Source organism: Sardina pilchardus, chromosome 17, assembly GCF_963854185.1.
Source record: "Sardina pilchardus chromosome 17, fSarPil1.1, whole genome shotgun sequence".
Classification (NCBI taxonomy): Eukaryota; Metazoa; Chordata; class Actinopteri; order Clupeiformes; family Clupeidae; genus Sardina; species Sardina pilchardus.
The window spans coordinates 3151877-3171953 of NC_085010.1; the positions used below are offsets into that span (position 1 = coordinate 3151877).

General features: G+C 37.8%; 1 protein-coding gene and 1 long non-coding RNA gene across 2 annotated transcripts; both read right to left on the bottom strand.

Annotated features, from left to right (window-relative positions):
* Positions 1-768: 768 nt before the first annotated feature.
* Positions 769-4303, bottom strand: LOC134061889 (beta-2-microglobulin-like). Its single transcript, XM_062517708.1, has 4 exons — positions 4143-4303; positions 2335-2613; positions 2139-2189; positions 769-1348 (listed from the first exon to the last, which is right to left on the bottom strand). The coding sequence occupies exons 1-3, from the start codon at positions 4204-4206 to the stop codon at positions 2176-2178; spliced, it is 357 nt and encodes a 118-aa protein (XP_062373692.1). The 5' UTR covers positions 4207-4303; the 3' UTR covers positions 769-1348; positions 2139-2175.
* A 3619-nt stretch (positions 4304-7922) lies between these two features.
* LOC134062344 (uncharacterized) lies at positions 7923-9528 on the bottom strand. Its single transcript, XR_009935440.1, has 3 exons — positions 9428-9528; positions 8198-8249; positions 7923-7982 (listed from the first exon to the last, which is right to left on the bottom strand). It is a non-coding gene; the product is annotated as an uncharacterized LOC134062344 (long non-coding RNA).
* Positions 9529-20077: the final 10549 nt, after the last annotated feature.

A 20077-nucleotide genomic window follows, 5' to 3' on the forward strand; every position in this document is an offset into this window, starting at 1 on the left:
CAAGGTCAATAACTATGCAAAGAAGGGCAGTCTCTCTGCTGTGACAAGAGCGGCAGCCAGATTGGAAGGGCTTGTACAGGTTGTGGTGGTTGAGAAAGGTGTGTTGTGAGGCCACCACGCTTTCAATGACCTTGGCCAGGAAGGGTAGGTTGGAGATAGGGCGCTAGTTTATCAGTGAAGCTGGGTCAGAATTTGTTTTTTTGAGAATGGGTGTAACTGCAGCAGTTTTAACAGCAAGGGCAGGTTAGTGAATAAAATATATCTGAAATGTACAACAAAGGATTTCTAAAATATATTTAGGTACAACAAAATTTCTAAAATATATTTCAGGTACAACAGCAAGGGCAGGTTAGTGAATAAAGAATTTCTAAAATATATTTATAATATGTCTATGGTCCCACCACACGCTGCCCCCCAGAAATAGAGTCCTACACAATGATAATAATTCATAGGCTGGGTGAACCGTGCCTGAACTTCCGGGGAATTTAAATTTAGCCCGACAGCTCAGGCTGGAAACCAGCGGATCTATTTTCGCTGTTTACTGCCAGAACCTTTGGCTTCAATCAGAAACGGCCATACTCCTGGCGCGCTATTGTCCGGTGACGCGCCGAAAACGAAACTTATGTGACACAAAGTGCAGTAGAAACAAAGTGAAGCCTTGCCAGTCTAATGTTCAATCTTAAAAGATTGAGTTTAGTATGGTGAAAACCAGACTAAATAATTCACACACTTGCGCAAAAACATTACCAGAAGACAGATTACAAGACATTAAAAAGGAAGAAACATTTTATTGCAGTTCACACAATAATTATGTGCATAATAATACAGTCAGTCATCAAAACCAAAATAGTACTTCCTTTGTTTTTTTGTCTTCCTTTCGTCTACTTACTTTGTCTTAAGCACTTAATTGAACTGAACTAATTTAGAGAGATTTTGCATTGACCACTGTAATATACCAATCAGGGAATGTGCTTTCAGTAGGTTTTCGCTATAAAACAGACAAAATTAAATATAAAGTCATGGAATGTCCAACACTAAGCTATAAAAGAAATCGAAACGTTTGCCAATAACTGTACACTTAAAACAATGGTGGTACAAGCTGCGGGAAAAAAAAACTGAGTTTGAAAAACCATATCTTGAATTAAAAGGTTCAGTAATGACCAAACTATACTGATTGTCTGGAGTGCAGGCAAAGTTTCCTGAAAAGAATTTATGAGAAGAAAAAGCATATTTCCTTAAAAGTAGCACTGTTTTCTTCTGTAGGTATGGGTGGAGATTGAGAAGTCCATGCTTGATACAAGAAAAGATGATTGTATTGTATCCAAGGAAATATCAAAATGCAGAATCCCTGTGGGAAAAAAATATCATTTATAATATTTCGTTTTTAATGATCTCATCCAAAGATGGCAATAAGGGTTCTATTACATCTATTTCAATATTTGTTAACAGTACAGCACAAGTTAAATAAACACTTTATTACACTATTACAGTGTTTTTTTTTTTTTTTTTAATTATACCACTACATCATAGGGCATATTGTTATCTCTGATTTGTACTATACTATGTTTCCATCTATCTTTCCTTGAAGGAAGGTAAGAGCAGAGAAAACAGGAGAAAGTGTTAAAAGAACCACAGTACAAACCCAGGAGAAAATACAACTAATCTTACTTTCAATTTGATTTTGTTTGTAGATTATTAGCTGTTGCTTTTTTTGTTGCTTGTTTCAGTTACATATCTGTATTTGTTGTTGCTGACTACTGGTTTACTTTTTGGTGACTATGGTAAATGCTACGGAGTGAGATTTGTTTAAAATAGTTTGTAATTATTTTGGATTTGTCCATTGTCTAATATACCAAGAGAAAGAATGTGAAAAGGTTGTGTTAGATGAAGATTGAATTTGTAATACCCTCTACGAAAGAGATCAATAAAAGTATGTTTTTAAAGCAATATTGCTCCGCATTAACCTGTTAACTTTCAAATGTAGATCAGCGTAAGTGAATAAAGGTCCATTTTAGGCCATTTGTATTTACTGTCAAACAACAAAACTAGATCGCTTTTGACCTGGTGGTGCCTCCCAATTACAATTTATACTGAGTGGTCAATGATAAGACACTTGTGCCAGGTTATTACAAACTTACCAATAGACAAGAGTCAGTGTGTAGCCTTTTTCACAGCTCACATGTCAGGCTCTGTCAAAAGCAAAAAAAGAACAGTTTAGAGATCATTCTAAAAACAAATTTAAATTATAATTTAAAATCATTTTTATAATTTAAAATAATGTATGCAATACATTATAAAAGGCAAGTCAAAAGAATTGAATAAGAAAAAACTCACCCCAGGTGTATGGCTTGGTGCTAGTCATGTGCCTGACCTCGCAGGTGTATGATTCCCCTTTCTTTGGCTGAAAGGGAACATACTTGGTGAGGTGGAACTGCCAGCCTGACTCAAAGGCCAGGTCAGTTTGCTGGGCTCCTGGAATCTCGACCCCATTCTTCTTAAGGGTGATGGTGATGTCAGGAGGGTGGAAGCCACTGACATGGCAAATCAGGGTGTTTTGTTTGTCATCATCCAGCTTGCCAGGGTTACGGCTATAAACCTGCACCTTTGGAGGGGCTAGAAAAATGACAAGAGTATGATGATACGTCAGCTTCTACAGCAACAAGAAGAGGCAAAAATGCCCAGAACATGACCCACAATTGTTATGAGGCCATCCTTGAAAATATTTATTTTTGCCATAACCCGACCGACCCTGTCAATTTAGGACCGTCCCAAATATATATTTTTCCTTCTAGTCTTACCAACTTGCCAATTTTGAAACTTGCATTAAGACCGACCATTCTTTTTTTTACTCTTCGCATAACTAATACAAATGCAATAAAATAATGTTAATGAATATTAATTATATTATGTAAAAAAACATTTTAAAGTATTGTGACTATAAATTGCCTACATGCAAATATAGGCTATGTTCTTCATTTTAAATAAAAACCTGTAACGTTATCTATGTTTACGCCATTGGTTTAGACATGTCACCCCATGGCCTATACGTTCGCTTTGTTTCATGCACTGTCAATGGTTCACGCTTGTCTATAACAAGATCACATGATGATGTGTTGACCTGCCAAGGGACTACAGATGAAAACTAGCTCTTTTGCTAACTCTGGCACATTTACATTTTGAGTGTAAACAAAGAATGTTAATTGATGTGCATTGTCCCTTTTAAATAAACAAATAAATAAAATGGCTGTGGCTGCAGTTAAGAAAATGTTTGCAGTCATTGTTCAAAGTAATTTGGGTTCAGGTACAATTGCAATACATCAAATGTGTTTTTTTTTACAAAGATTTGAAATTGTTTGTGGTCTATATAAGGCACGGGTTCAAGACCCAGTCAGTGACGTCACAACATGCAAATATGTTTACATTAATACTTATGTAGGCTAATCAGAATGACCAAAATTGTTCTTGGTTTTTTTTTTATTTCTTTTTTTTGTAGTTTTGACAAAAAAAAAATAGATCTGTACATCAACCTTCAATACACAAAGATATTTTTTAAGGATGGCCTGATTGACGAAACATATAAAGACTGTGTGATATCACCCTGACTGCAGATGGTTGGTATTTAGTAGACGCTTTTGTCCAAAGTGACAAGCCTAACAACAATACAACAGCTAAATAGGCTACTGAAGATCTTGATTATCAATGCAGTCACCAAGCAGGAAATACAACTAAAAACACAACATGGCGGGGAATGGGCTACCACTGTGCTGGATGTTTGGTTCTATAATACCTCTGTGTTGTTAATTATTGGATAAAAAAAAAAAAAAAAAAAACCTATGGCTGAATGGGCTGAATGACATGTTATCGTTACGTGATTTGGGCCAACGCAACGCATTAGACCATCACATGCACGTTGGCCTAACACGAACAAGATTTCGAAAGTAAGCCTAATCAAGACTAAAACGCAAATAATCCTTCGATGTTAACAGTCTCATATTAAACTACGACTGAAAATCACATGTTCTTCGTGTGGGCTAACTTTGAGGATAGACAATTTTACCTAATTTCCGCACTAAACATTCACAGTTAGTTAGACATTTAATATGTTAGGAAATACGACACAAATCTAAAATGCCAGAACTTACATGTTTTCCCCTGTGCCACAACGGCAATAAAGGCAAACAGCAGGGCAACAAATGCTGCTTTCATGATGGAAAGAATAATGTCTTTCTTTAATTCCTGGAATTGTTCACAACACAGCTCGTCTTCACGCGCCTCAAGTTCTGACTTATCTAAATCGAAAGCAATGTTGGGGTTTGATAAACAAATTGTAGCGCTCCTCCCATCCAAATATTCACAGCCAATTAGAAAATTCAACCATCTTGTTGCCAGGGGAAGGCATACTTTTTGGGTTAATCTTGACTAGGTCGAAATGGCCGTTAACCAAACAATTGAACAAAGTGGAAATACCCTGGAGTTCCAAGGCCGTGCACAGTGCATGATTTTATAACCCAAATAGAGGATCATAGGTGTTTAACCTCAACACTTCTTGAATAACAAGAAGTTATTGATCGAGTCTAAAGTTTTTAAATAAGACAGAAACTTTATTGACTGATGATAGGCTACAAGGAGATTTCCAGTGCAAAGATTTGACAAATAAACCTATTGAATTTCAATTTTCAATCTCAATTTTCAATTCAATTTCACTTATAGAGCGCCAAAACATGACAGATGTCTCATGGCGCTTTACAGAGTGTTAAACATTCAAAGAGAGCCCATGAGTAACAGGGAACAGGGAACAGGGAACTCCCTAGAATTGGAGATACATATAGGAAGAAACCTCAGACCCACGACTCAAGGGCCCAACCCATCTGCCTGGGGTCAGTTACAGTAAAGTAATTTGTAGTTTGAAAGTTACAATGACAATGTAAGTTCAAATAGTCCAGTGTAGGGAATAAATTGTCCAGTAATCCATTAGTTATTTCGGAAAGTGATGGGTCGCTAGGATGCGTGGACCAAAGATTCGGGCAGGGAACCACAGCAGGCGATGGTAGGGCAGTCATTGAAGGCAGAGCCATGATGAGTCCATGCATTTAGCAAGAGCTTGGTGGTTACACAAGGCATACAGTATGATGGCCTTGTGAAGGGACAGCCAATAGTCAGGCAGCCATGGGGTCAGACCTGGTTTTGTTGGAAAAGTGTTTTTTTTAGGTCTATCTGTGTGTGCACACAATATTTCCTTTCTTACTAGGTGTAGAAACTGGTGTTGTCCTCTCAGACCTCTTGTCTTAACTTAAGAAATCCTAGAATGTACGCAAGACATCATGTAGGCTATCATATTAACAGACATTGTTCTTAAAAGTGCTCCTAAGAAGATCTAAGCACTTAAGAGCTTCTTAACGAATGTGGGAAACACGGCCATTAGGCTAATGGTAAACAGTCATATTAACGTTTCAGCATGCATGGACAAAAAAAGACGGTGCTTCAATTTTAACCAGGATGAGATGGAGGCATGTCAAAAGTAAAACTTAAAACATGCAAACAATAGAGTGCTTAAGTGAAAGTGTCACATTGTCCTGTGACGTGATTTCCTGTTCTAAACAAACGACCTGCAAGTGGCATTTTCTATTGCCTCACCGTGTTGTTTTCTTTCAAAATCACACTTACGCACACTTTTTATAAAACATTAGTGTATGACTTTCTTGGCAATTATGTCCTTTACAAATCCTTCCGGTTCTTTCTATGTGAGCAAACTTTTGCCTGCCAGCTTTGCAGTTATGCTCCCAGCTTTCTTTATGCTGCTGTCTGACCTGTTGTGTGCAGTTCTGAACAAAACGCCTGACAGTGTATTCAGGGGTGTGTCCCATTGGCTAGTGCGTTTTTGATTGACAGCTCAGTGCCCTAGACGTAATGAGATAGAGCACATCTAGGCCACTCCCACACCAGAGGGGGAAAAAAGTCAGTAACTCGATCTTCCACTCTATCTGTGTTGCAAGATGGTGTCTCCATGGCATTTGTCACTTCTAGCAAAATGCATAAAGCCCCAGTGGGCATTTGATATCAATTTGACATCAATATGACATCGAACATTGATGTCAAAATTACGTCACGAAATAGGTCTAGAATGAAAGTCATATTGACGTCAATGTACTGATGTCAATTTGATGTCAAGATTTTGACCTCTGCTGATGTCATTTTGATGTTATTTTGATGTCATGTTTTGTCGGGATTTGATGTCAATTCAACATGTATTTGATGTCATGATGGTTGATTACGTTTTGATGCTATTTTGATATCATTCAATATCAGGCTTTGATGTCAATTCAACATTTATTTGATGTCAAGATGTCATGATGTTGATGCATAGGAATACAATGTTTTAATGCTATTTTGCTATCATTCAATATCAAGCTTCGCTGTCAATTCAACATAAATCCGAAATCAAACATTAATGACAAAAGTATGAACATTTATTGACAAATTTTTATATAATTTCAATGTCAAGAATCAGGATGAGAAAGCGTAGACCCCCAAACCAGACTGGAGCCACTTGTGAATAACCTGTAACACAGATACATAAATGTACATTTCATTAGAGAGCTTTTCGGTAGAGGGTAGGTTTTATTACAGCAGACAAAGGCATTTAAGCATGTTGACATTTACCTTCACTTCGTCCTGAACTAGTAACACCAGTTACAGAGGCATATGGTTATTTTTATTATTAATGTTTAGACCAAAAGTCAAATAAATCAAATGTAAAACTGTATAGCTTACTTCACTTGGGTGGCAGGACAGGATGAGAAAGCGTAGACCCCCAAACCAAACTGGAGCCACTTGTGAATAACCTGTAACGCAGATACATAAATGTACATTTCATTAGAGAGCTTTGAGGTAGAGGGTAGGTTTTATTACAGCAGACAAAGGCATTCAAGCATGTTGACATTTACCTTCACTTCGTCCTGAACTAGTAACACCAGTTACAGAGGCATATGGTTATTTTTTATTATTAATGTTTAGACCAAAAGTCAAATAAATCAAATGTAAAACTGTATAGCTTACTTCACTTGGGTGGCAGGACAGGATGAGAAAGCTTAGACCCCCAAAACAGACTGGAGCCACTTGTGAATAACCTGTAACGCAGATACATAAATGTACATTTCATTAGAGAGCTTTTGAGGTAGAGGGTGGGTTTTATTACAGCAGACAAAGGCATTTAAGCATGTTGACATTTACCTTCACTTCGTCCTGAACTAGTAACACCAGTTACAGAGGCATATGGTTATTTTTATTATTGATGTTTAGACCAAAAGTCAAATAAATCAAATGTAAAACTGTATAGCTTACTTCACTTGGGTGGCAGGACAGGATGAGAAAGCGTAGACCCCCAAACCAGACTGGAGCCACTTGTGAATAACCTGTAACGCAGATACATAAATGTACATTTCATTAGAGAGCTTTTGAGGTAGAGGGTAGGTTTTATTACAGCAGACAAAGGCATTTAAGCATGTTGACATTTACCTTCACTTCGTCCTGAACTAGTAACACCAGTTACAGAGGCATATGGTTATTTTTATTATTGATGTTTAGACCAAAAGTCAAATAAATCAAATGTAAAACTGTATAGCTTACTTCACTTGGGTGGCAGGACAGGATGAGAAAGCTTAGACCCCCAAACCAGACTGGAGCCACTTGTGAATAACCTGTAACGCAGATACATAAATGTACATTTCATTAGAGAGCTTTTGAGGTAGAGGGTAGGTTTTATTACAGCAGACAAAGGCATTTAAGCATGTTGACATTTACCTTCACTTCGTCCTGAACTAGTAACACCAGTTACAGAGGCATATGGTTATTTTTATTATTGATGTTTAGACCAAAAGTCAAATAAATCAAATGTAAAACTGTATAGCTTACTTCACTTGGGTGGCAGGACAGGATGAGAAAGCGTAGACCCCCAAACCAGACTGGAGCCACTTGTGAATAACCTGTAACGTAGATATATAAATGTACATTTCATTAGAGAGCTTTTGAGGTAGAGGGTGGGTTTTATTACAGCAGACAAAGGCATTTAAGCATGTTGACATTTACCTTCACTTCGTCCTGAACTAGTAACACCAGTTACAGAGGCATATGGTTATTTTTTATTATTAATGTTTAGACCAAAAGTTAAATAAATCAAATGTAAAACTGTAAAGCTTACTTTACTTGGATGGCAGAACCCCCAAACCAGACTGGAGCCACTTGTGAATGACCTGCAACACAGATACATAAATATGCATTACTTTTATCATCAGAAAGAAATGGCCAAATATTTATCATAACCAATAATACACCCCATTAAAAATGCATTATATTGGGATCCACAGAATATGGTGCTGATCATTTTAGCTCCTCTTCTCATATATTCTAAACATTCACAACGAAGTGTCTGGTCTGTGCCAAGGCAAAGCAAGGACATACATGAAGTCAACAACTGCCTCTTCTATTTTGCCTCTTCTCAGTTAAATCTTACTCCAAGGAACGTTCAATGTCATTAAATGAACTCGTAGACGACAGTATTTCTACATGAAAATTTAAAACAAATAGCCTCGTGCCCTTTGTGCATTTATATTTCGTAAAAGTTAGAGAGTAATCTCTAGCAGCTACAGTTCAATCTAAAAAGTCACCAGGAAACACGTCTGGAAACCGGACTTTTTAGATTGAATAGTAGGCCTGTTTGCTGGTTTCTAACGTGTACAAAATATAAGCACGAGTCCCAAAGCTATTTGTTGCTGCCAGCAGAGAATGTCGAGCTATGACGTATGTGTTTGAGCATGCAGCAGCTGGTTAGCGCTACCTTATTAGAACTAGCAGGCTACTGCTAACGTCATTCATAATTTAAAACCATTAGCTAGCAGCTAACGTTATCCCGGACTGGTGAACAATGTGAAATCAGCCTCCCTCCCAGAAAGAAATGATGTTGAGACACATCCGAATTGGCCTACGTTTTCTTAAAGACTCCCGAGTCCAACATCTAAGCTTTCATAACGTTAAGTTTTCCTGTAGCTAACTTTAATGCTATCGTTAGCTAACAAGCTAACGCTAACTAACGCAAGCCAACTTTTGTTGTTCACAAACACAAAGTTAGCGTTAAACCAAATTAAACGTTGCTCATTTTAAACTCAGTTCTGAGTTTAGCTTTCATTAAAAGGGTAACAAAGCCCTAGTTGGACAGGATTTAGCCCTGTCTAAAGTGGGCTAAATTAGCTTGCGAAAGCTAGCAGCTAGACCGTAGCTGGTGTGTAAATATGAGCAATATCTGCAGACCAGCAAATCTTCGGATAATATCAGCAAATAAAGCTAGATAAGTAGGTTACTTGTGTTATGGAAGTACTTTTTCAGTGGATAGACTCGGTAGCTGCATAAATAAAGCATATAGGAGCATACTTACAGTGAGCCTTCAGACGCCGCTGTTTCGTCTTCCACTTCATCAACGAGAAATTTGAAAACTGAAGGAGCCGTTAGGACTGGAAAGGGCGCGTTCGATGTGCGTATCCGCACGGAGTCCACTGCAGAGGGTCCGTTTTGGAACCCTCTGTGTGGGTCAGGATGTTGAAAAACTCGCGTCGATTTACAATGAGTAGGCTAATAATATACCTTTTCAGAAATTTTAACAGACGTTGTTTTGACATAAATTTCACATCAATTTGACGTCTTATTTCCTGACATCAAATCAACGTTGATTTAATGTCAATAATATAGACCTGAGATGTAGGGACCAGAAAAAACATGTTAGATTGATACCTTTGTTGGGCCTCTTTACAACCACAAGGAAATCATTACAAAATATAATGAAATTATGCATATTTATGCACGTCATACATGTTGGTCAAAATCTTGACTACTTGTTGATGTCAAATTGACGTCAGGATGCCAGCTGGCTGCCAAGTCAGATGATTTAAAAAATATTGTTATAAAATAAACGGTGATGAATATTGCATTGTATTGTTTTACTTTTGTTATGTTTGTGCCACCTGTGCCCCAACCCGGCCACTCCATACAATTTTCTGGAATTGCCACTGTACTGTTGAAGCCTAGTGATTTGTGATTAGATGTAGGCTAATCTATGTTGTGTTGACCATGAGGCTCAGCCCTGCATTCACCCAGGCTATGTCCAGAAGTCAAGCGTGCACGCTGGGCAGTGTGCATTTTATGGAAGTTACGTCAGAATAGACCAGGGGTCGGCAATAGGCGGCCCGCAAGCAAAAATATCTGGCCCGTGAGATCTTTTGAACCAGAGAATGAAAAAAAAAAAAAAAAAAAAAATTTAAAAATCGGAATGCCAGTCTCAAAAATGCTCTTTATTTTGAAACGTAACTTTCCAGAACAGAAGAATTTCAATCTAAATGCTTAGCTATTTGTTTCATCTGAATACGAGTGAAGAAGCACACAGTGAGGTGCAGCGTGAACGCACAACATGCAAAAACAAATGAAGTCAGTGGACAGCGCTGGTTCTCAAATTCCAAGCTAGTCCCTAAAACACATGTTGTCATTCAAACAACGGACATAGCTTATGGTGATAATTAAAACATGACTTCTTTTACACAGGCCTGACATCAAACAGGCAATTTACGCACATAGAACTGTGAAAAGTAGGCTAAAACACGAGTTTCAAACATAGCGTGCGTGTTATTTAGGAACGCAACCTTTAAATTAGCATGCTTAAGTGTCGTGGTGCCGTCTTGTAGCCTACTCTTTGCATGCAGAGACACCCTCGTTAGTTGTTACAGATCAGGCATGTGGGCTTTGCATTAATAAAATTAGGGAGGATGAAGGCATAGTTCTCTGTCCATTCATCATTAAAGATCCTGTTTTCGCTGTTAACTTTTCTCTTCAGATTTTTAGAGAGTGCCATGTTTTGACAGCTAACAGCAACGCGTGTTTTTCTGGTGGTTTTTTTTAATTATTTTTTAAACACACAGGATATAATAGCGCCCCCAATGACCAGTCGACAAATTTAACCTACTGTACATCAGCCTGCTTGGATGTCTCTGCTCTGACATTTCAAGAGCGCCTACAGTATAATTTTTACCTCCTCCGATATTAATTAATTAAATTAGCCATCGTTTTGGTTGTGAACTTGTGGCCCGCTATGTGATGGCTTGGAAAATATCTGGCCCGAGGCCAAACTTAATTGCCGACCCCTGGAATAGACTGTCCGAAAGTCAAGCGCTCTCACAGTTGGGTACTTCGTTTGGCGTAATTTCCAAGCGTGCATCGATGCATCTTTTTTGGCCTCAGATATCCCATAATCCATTGTGCAGCGCAGGTCAAGCTCCACACGCCATGCAAATCGTCAACACACCCCTCTCCCCGAGTCAGGTGACGCCAACTAGTTAGTGCTGTCCAAATGTAGGTAGGGACGCATACTGAGGAGCGAGCTAACTAAGACGCTACTGGGAAGAGGGTACTATCCAGTGTGCACGCTTGACTTCTGGACATAGCCCCAGACTCGACCCGCAAACTGCAGCACCGATCGGGAGTTAAACATGCTAGCAATCAAGCTAAAAGCCCAGAGTCACTGCTGGCACTCATAGATATTAGAAAATCAGACCAGTGGTCCCCAAACTTTTTCCTCAGAGGGCCAGGTCACTAGGCTATATGCCTGGCTCTGAGGGCCAGAGACTCAGAGTATTGAATACATAAATAGATAATTTTGTCTTCTTGTATCTTCTGTATCAATGTCATTCTCAGCTTTGTGTCAGAATTAAAACACATATATCTTGTGTTGAAATAGTTATCTCTGACAAAAAATTGGCAAGCAGCATTGAGGGGGCCAAACAAAGTTGTGACTGCTGATGATTTAGTTTCTCTTTCAGGAAAATCCAAAATGGGCAATTGTTTATAATGAGAGGGGAAGTCTGCAATGATCATCAATGATTTTTAGTTTATTTGAATTTCAGCCATTATTGCAGGTTCATAAGGACATACAAACAGCTGTCATCATAAACACTGAATTACAATATGCTGTTACAATAAATACATTCATTAAAAAACATTATATACATAAGCTAAAATATGTCAAATAGGCGACATCTGCAATCCATTGTCATTTTAGAGTCCATTTAAGAGTCCACACATGTATGGGGATTGATGATTTTTTGTATCTCTCGGTTCTGCATGTAGGAATGGACAGTTTATTTGAATTTCTTGTTTTCCGATCAGTTAGCGTTTCTCTAAGGGGAGGTAGCCAGTCTCTGTAGCTGGACTTCATCAGCTTTTTGGCAAAGCCCAGACATAGTTGAGTGCGCCTTTCTGTTAATGTGCACAGTCCAAGGGTAGTAAGGGCCTCTGGGTACCCCGAGTACCTCCGACCAAGGATAATTTTACAAGCCCGTTTCTGGATACTTTCTAGTACCTTTTCTTGTGCTGTTGTCAGTGAGCTGTGCCATACCGGGGCAGCATATTCCAGCACAGGCCTCACATAGCCTGTAAAGATGGATACCAATTCAGAGTCCAGGACTCCAAATTTCTTCAGACGTCGAAGGGCAAAGAGCTTCCTATTGGCTGAAGTGAGCATATGGTTCACTTGACTATCCCACTTTAAGTTCTGTTGGATGGTGACCCCCAGGACTTTAACTGTTTCAGAGCTGTCTAGGGTGTTCTGATCAATGAGCAGAGCTGGCAGAGCAGGAGGGTTTCTCATATGGGTGACATGGACAACTTTACATTTCTTCGGGTTGAGTTTCATTTTGTGGTCTTTGACCCAGATGTCAAGGTCATTTAGGGTCTCTTGGAGACTACAGGGCTGCTGGGGTGTCCAAGACTGGGCCAAGGTCATGTCGTCCACATATTTCCAGTGGTGTTTTACATCATTGAGGGCACTGTTTATCAGTGCTAAGAAAATAATTGGCCCCAGTACAGTTCCCTGTGCAACCCCACATGTTGGATATTCCCATTCAGAGAAATGCCCATGGTAGCGTACTCTCTGACGACGGTCAGTCATGAAGTTGCAGATCCATGGAATCAAGGCAGGCGTCACATTGAGCTTCAAGAGGCACTGCACTGCAGATGTGTGATCCACAGCATCAAAGGCCTTTGCAACATAAGTTGTAACTAGAAATGCAATTCCAAGGAATTACCAGTGCATGAAAATGCAAAAAAAATTAGATATGGCTACTAAGGTGTAGCTAGGGTAAACATGGTGGTTGCATAGTTTAAAGAGAGTTGATAGTGTTAAGGTAGACATTTTAAAGCTTAAACATTCCTGTTCTAACTTAACTAATAATTTCTAGCAGGTATTCCAAAATGTTAACTATGCTAACAATGCTAACCAGGTTGATAAGTTAACTTAGCTGATGATTTCTAACAGTAATGCTAAAAATGCTAACTATGCTAACATTGCTAACTATGTTAACAATGCTAACCATGTTGATTAGCTAACTTAGCTAATCATTTTAACAGTTGTGTTAAAAATGCTAACTATGCTAACAATGCTAACCAGGTTGATTAGCTAACTTAGCTAATCATTTTTAGCAGTTATGCTAAAAATGCTAACTATGCTAACCATGCTAACATTGCTAACTTGCTAGTGAGGACTTTTATTTTGAAACAGTAGTTGCTAGGGTATCCATGGTGCCCACTATCAGGAATAAAGAAGTTACTGTAGTATAATCATGTTGGTTGCTATGGAAACTGTCAAAAACGCTTAATTTTAATGGTTGCTATGTTGGTTGCTAGGTACATGGAGGTTTAATTTAGTTGACTGGAGGCATAGTTGAAGATAACTGACAGTTGGAATGGTTGAACAGTTAAATAGTTGAGTAGTTTCAGTGGTTAAATGATTTAATAGTGTATTATTGCAGTGAGGACTTTTATTTTGAAACAGTTGTGGACAGAGGAAACAGTAAACAGGATATGTAGTCTTCAGAGAGAGATTGTATGCTTAAAGCCTGAGAGAGAGAGGGCTGCTGCAGGTGGGGCTGGCCACCTGGCATAAGATTCTAATTGCTCAACGACCCGATTGTGATGTCATAGAGGCCAATGTTAAGTCTATGGGGAAATTTTAATAGTTTTTATTTAATAGTTCAAAAAGTATAAAAGTTACAAAATTGAAAAGTCATACCAACCCGATCCATTAGAAGACCTACGTTACAGAGTTTGAATGAAGTTTCTAAGTTAAACGGTTGAAGAGAAATTGCGGTTAGAAAAATCGATCAGCGGAATAATAATAACTAGAAATGCAATTCCAAGGAATTACCAGTGCATGAAAATGCAAAAAAATGTAGATATGGCTACTAAGGTGTAGCTAGGGTAAACATGGTGGTTGCATAGTTTAAAGAGAGTTGATAGTGTTAAGGTACACATTTTAAAGCTTAAACATTCCTGTTCTAACTTAACTAATAATTTCTAACAGGTATTCTAAAATGTTAACTATGCTAACAATGCTAACCAGGTTGATAAGTTAACTTAGCTGATGATTTCTAGCAGTAATGCTAAAAAATGCTAACTATGCTAACATTGCTAACTATGTTAACTATGCTAACCACGTTGATTAGCTAACTTAGCTAATCATTTTAGCAGTTGTGCTAAAAATGCTAACTATGTTAACAATGCTAACTATGCTAACAATGCTAACCAGGTTGATGAGCTAACTTAGCTAATCATTTTTAGCAGTTATGCTAAAATTGCTAACTATGTTAACAATGCTAACTGTGCTAACCATGCTAACAATGCTAACTTGCTAGTGAGGACTTTTATTTTGAAACAGTAGTTGCTAGGGTATCCATGGTGCCCACTATCAAGAATAAAGAAGTTACTGTAGTATAATCATGTTGGTTGCTATGGAAACTGTCAAAAACGCTTAATTTTAATGGTTGCTATGTTGGTTGCTAGGTACATGGAGGATTCATTTAGTTGACTGGAGGCATAGTTGATGATAAATGACAGTTGGAATGGTTGAACAGTTAAATAGTTGAGTAGTTTCAGTGGTTAAATGATTTAATAGTGTATTATTGCAGTGAGGACTTTTATTTTGAAACGGTTGTGGACAGAGGAAACAGTTAACAGGATATGTAGTCTTCACAGAGAGATTGTATGCTTAAAGCCTGAGAGAGAGAGGGCTGCTGCAGGTGGGGCTGGCCACCTGGCATAAGATTCTAATTGCTCAACGACCCGATTGTGATGTCATAGAGGCCAATGTTAAGTCTATGGGGAAATTTTTAATAGTTTTTAATTTATAGTTCAAAAAGTATAAAAGTTACAAAGTTGAAAAGTCATAGCAACCCGATCCATTAGAATACCCACGTTACAAAGTTTGAATGAAGTTTCTAAGTTAAACGGTTGAAGAGAAATTGCGGTTAGAAAAAGCTGTCAGCGGAATAATAATAAAGAAAACTAGAAATGCAATTCCAAGGAATTACCAGTGCATGAAAATGCAAAAATAGATAGATAATGTAGATATGGTTACTAAGGTGTAGCTAGGGTAAACATGGTGGTTGCATAGTTTACAGAGAGTTGATAGTGTGAAGGTAGACAGTTTAAAGATGAAACATTCCAGTTCTAACTTAACTAATGATTTCTATTCATGTTAAAATGTTGATTAGCTAACTTAGCTAATGATTTCTAGCAGTTACGTTAACAATGCTAATTATGCTAGCAATGCTAACTTTACTAACAATGCTAACCAGGTTGATTAGCTAACTTAACTGATGATTTCTAGCAGTAATGCTAAAAATGCTAACTATGCTAATGCTAAATTTGCTAACAATGCTAACCAGGTTGATTAGCTAACTTAGTTGATGATTTTTTGCAGTTATGCTGAAAATGCTAACTATGTTAACTATGCTAACCATGCTAACTAGCTAACTTGCTAGTGAGGACTTTTATTTTGAAACATTTGTTGCTAGGGTATCCATAGTGGCCACTATCAGGAAACAAGAAGTTACTGCAGTATAATCATGTTGGTTGCTATGGAAACAGTCATAAACACTTAATTTTAATGGTTGCTATGTTGGTTGTTAGGTACATGGAGGTTTCATGTAGTTGACTGGAGGCATAGTGGATGATAACTGACAGTTGGAATGGTTGAACAGTTCAATAGTTGAGTAGTTTCAATGGTTAAATGGTTTAATAGTGTATTATTGCAGTGAGGACCTTTATTTTGAAACAGTTGTGGACAGAGGAAGTAGTGAAACAGGATCTGTAGTCTTAATGAGATTGTATGCTTAAAGCCTGAGACAGAAGGTGCCTGTCATAGCGTTTACGCGTCCTCTCTCGCTCCTCACTGATCTACATAAAGAATGATGGAGCGGCAACAATGGGATAGTCTAGCCCTTCTTCGATCTTTCTTTATGTAGATCATTGAGGATCGAGGAGCGAGGGAGGACATATAAACGCTGCTTGAGAGGGACCCACAGTAAATACTTTAAAAGTTGTATGTAGATAGTCTAATTAATGTTGATAGACAGAATGTTTAATGGATGTTGATAGGCAGATTGTTTAATAGATATTGATTGACAGTTTAATGGGTGGATGAGTGAATGGTCTGAAGAAGATGAATGGATAGAAGGTTGGATGGAATGTGCCTTATATTCTTGTTAAGAGAGACAATAGCCCCGTTTACATGGACACTTCTATTCCGATTAGAAACGGAAAAAACAGCTCAATCGGAATAAAAATCGTCATATAAACACCTCAATCGGAATGAAAATCCTGATCCGATCAGAATTGTGATCGGAATAGAAGAGGTGGTGTAGTCCATTCCTATTCCGAATGAACGCTCATGTATACGGTCATTCGGATTGACCGTAATATCTTCCCAATGAAAAGTAGCAAACAACGGCTATTCCGATCAAAGATTCTAAAGCGCTTACAGACGTCTGATCGGAATAGAGTGTAGCCCATGTAAACAGACGGCGCAAAAATGTTCAATCGGAATAGTTTAATCGGAATGACAAAAAACTGTCCATGTAAACGTGACTACTGATACAGCTCTCTGAGAGTAGTTGACACAGGTGTAATCAATTTAACTGGCTAGTCTTACGAGAGCCAGAGTACTCTTAAAGCCTGAGACAGAGTAAATAATTTAAAAGTTGAATGTAGATACAGTAGTCTAATTAATGTTGATAGACAGAGAGTTTAATGGATGTTGATAGACAGATTGTTTAATAGATGTTGATAGACAGTTTAATGGGTGGATGAGTGAATGGTCTGAAGAAGATGAATGGATAGAATGTTAGATGGAATGTGCCTTATATTCTTGTAGAATGGAGAGACACAGCTCTCTACTGAGAGTAGTGGATACAGATACAGGTGTAATCAATTTAACTGGCTAGTCTTAAGAGAGCCAGCCTGAGACAGAGTAGATTGTTTAAAAGTTCAATGTAGAGCGTCTAATTGATGTTGTTGATAGGCAGACTGTTTAGAATGGGTGGATGAGTGAATGGTTTGAAGAAGATGAATGGATATAAAGTTGGATGGAATTAGGAGGACTTATTTTGATACTGTTGTGTGCAGAGGATACAGGGGAACAGAATATGTAGTCTTCAGAGAGGAGCCTGAGAGAAACTGACAGTTGGTGCCCAGGTGGCTGACCAGCTGGGGTAACATTCTAATTGCTGCCGTGATGTCATAATGAGCAATGTTAAGTCTATGGGGAAATTGTTAATAGTTTTTAATTTATAGTTTAAAAAGTATAAAAGTTACAAAGTTAAAAAATACATTGCGCTGATGTCCTAAGCAAGACCTTCGTAACACAGTTTGAATGAAGTTTCTACGTTAAACGGTTCAAGCTGAATTGCGTGCGTTAGAAGAAGAATAACTAGAAATGCAATTCCAAGGAATTACCAGTGCATGAAAATGCAAAAAAATGTAGATATGGCTACTAAGGTGTAGCTAGGGTAAACATGGTGGTTGAATAGTTTAAAGAGAGTTGATAGTGTTAAGGTAGACATTTTAAAGCTTAAACATTCCTGTTCTAACTTAACTAATAATTTCTAACAGGTATTCTAAAATGTTAACTATGCTAACAATGCTAACCAGGTTGATAAGTTAACTTAGCTGATGATTTCTAGCAGTAATGCTAAAAAATGCTAACTATGTTAACATTGCTAACTATGTTAACTATGCTAACCACGTTGATTAGCTAACTTAGCTAATCATTTTAGCAGTTGTGCTAAAAATGCTAACTATGTTAACAATGCTAACTATGCTAACAATGCTAACCAGGTTGATGAGCTAACTTAGCTAATCATTTTTAGCAGTTATGCTAAAAATGCTAACTATGTTAACAATGCTAACTGTGCTAACCATGCTAACAATGCTAACTTGCTAGTGAGGACTTTTATTTTGAAACAGTAGTTGCTAGGGTATCCATGGTGCCCACTATCAACAATAAAGAAGTTACTGTAGTATAATCATGTTGGTTGCTATGGAAACTGTCAAAAACGCTTAATTTTAATGGTTGCTATGTTGGTTGCTAGGTACATGGAGGATTCATTTAGTTGACTGGAGGCATAGTTGATGATAAATGACAGTTGGAATGGTTGAACAGTTAAATAGTTGAGTAGTTTCAGTGGTTAAATGATTTAATAGTGTATTATTGTAGTGAGGACTTTTATTTTGAAACAGTTGTGGACAGAGGAAACAGTTAACAGGATATGTAGTCTTCACAGAGAGATTGTATGCTTAAAGCCTGAGAGAGAGAGGGCTGCTGCAGGTGGGGCTGGCCACCTGGCATAAGATTCTAATTGCTCAACGACCCGATTGTGATGTCATAGAGGCCAATGTTAAGTCTATGGGGAAATTTTTAATAGTTTTTAATTTATAGTTCAAAAAGTATAAAAGTTACAAAGTTGAAAAGTCATAGCAACCCGATCCATTAGAATACCTACGTTACAAAGTTTGAATGAAGTTTCTAAGTTAAACGGTTGAAGAGAAATTGCGGTTAGAAAAAGCTGTCAGCGGAATAATAATAAAGAAAATAATAATAAGAAGACTAGGAAGAACAGTACAGTGCATTTTCATGCACTGTAATAACTAGAAATGCAATTCCAAGGAATTACCAGTGCATGAAAATGCAAAAAAAGATAGATAATGTAGATATGGTTACTAAGGTGTAGCTAGGGTAAACATGGTGGTTGCATCGTTTACAGAGAGTTGATAGTGTGAAGGTAGACAGTTTAAAGCTGAAACATTCCAGTTCTAACTTAACTAATGATTTCTATTCATGTTAAAATGTTGATTAGCTAACTTAGCTAATGATTTCTAGCAGTTGTGCTAAAAATGCTAATTATGTTAGCAATGCTAACTTTACTAACAATGCTAACCAGGTTGATTAGCTAACTTAACCGATGATTTCTAGCAGTAATGCTAAAAATGCTAACTATGCTAACAATGCTAGATTTGCTAACAATGCTAACCAGGTTGATTAGCTAACTTAGTTGATGATTTTTTGCAGTTATGCTAAAAATGCTAGCTATGCTAACAAAGCTAACCATGCTAACTAGATAACTTGCTAGTGAGGACTTTTATTTTGAAACATTTGTTGCTAGGGTATCCATGGTGGCCACTATCAGGAAACAAGAAGTTACTGCAGTATAATCATGTTGGTTGCTATGGAAACGGTCATAAACACTTAATTTTAATGGTTGCTATGTTGGTTGCTAGGTACATGGAGGTTTCATGTAGTTGACTGGAGGCATAGTTGATGATAACTGACAGTTGGAATGGTTGAACAGTTAAATAGTTGAGTAGTTTCAATGGTCAAATGATTTAATAGTGTATTATTGCAGTGAGGACTTTTATTTTGAAACAGTTGTGGACAGAGGAAACAGTTAACAGGATCTGTAGTCTTAATGAGATTGTATGCTTAAAGCCTGAGACAGAAGGTGCCTCTCATATAGCGTTTACGCGTCCTCTCTCGCTCCTCACTGATCTACATAAAGAATGATGGAGCGGCAACAATGGGATAGTCTAGCCCTTCTTCTATCTTTCTTTATGTAGATCATTGAGGATCGAGGAGCGAGGGAGGACATATAAACGCTGCTTGAGAGGGACCCACAGTAAATACTTTAAAAGTTGTATGTAGATAGTCTAATTA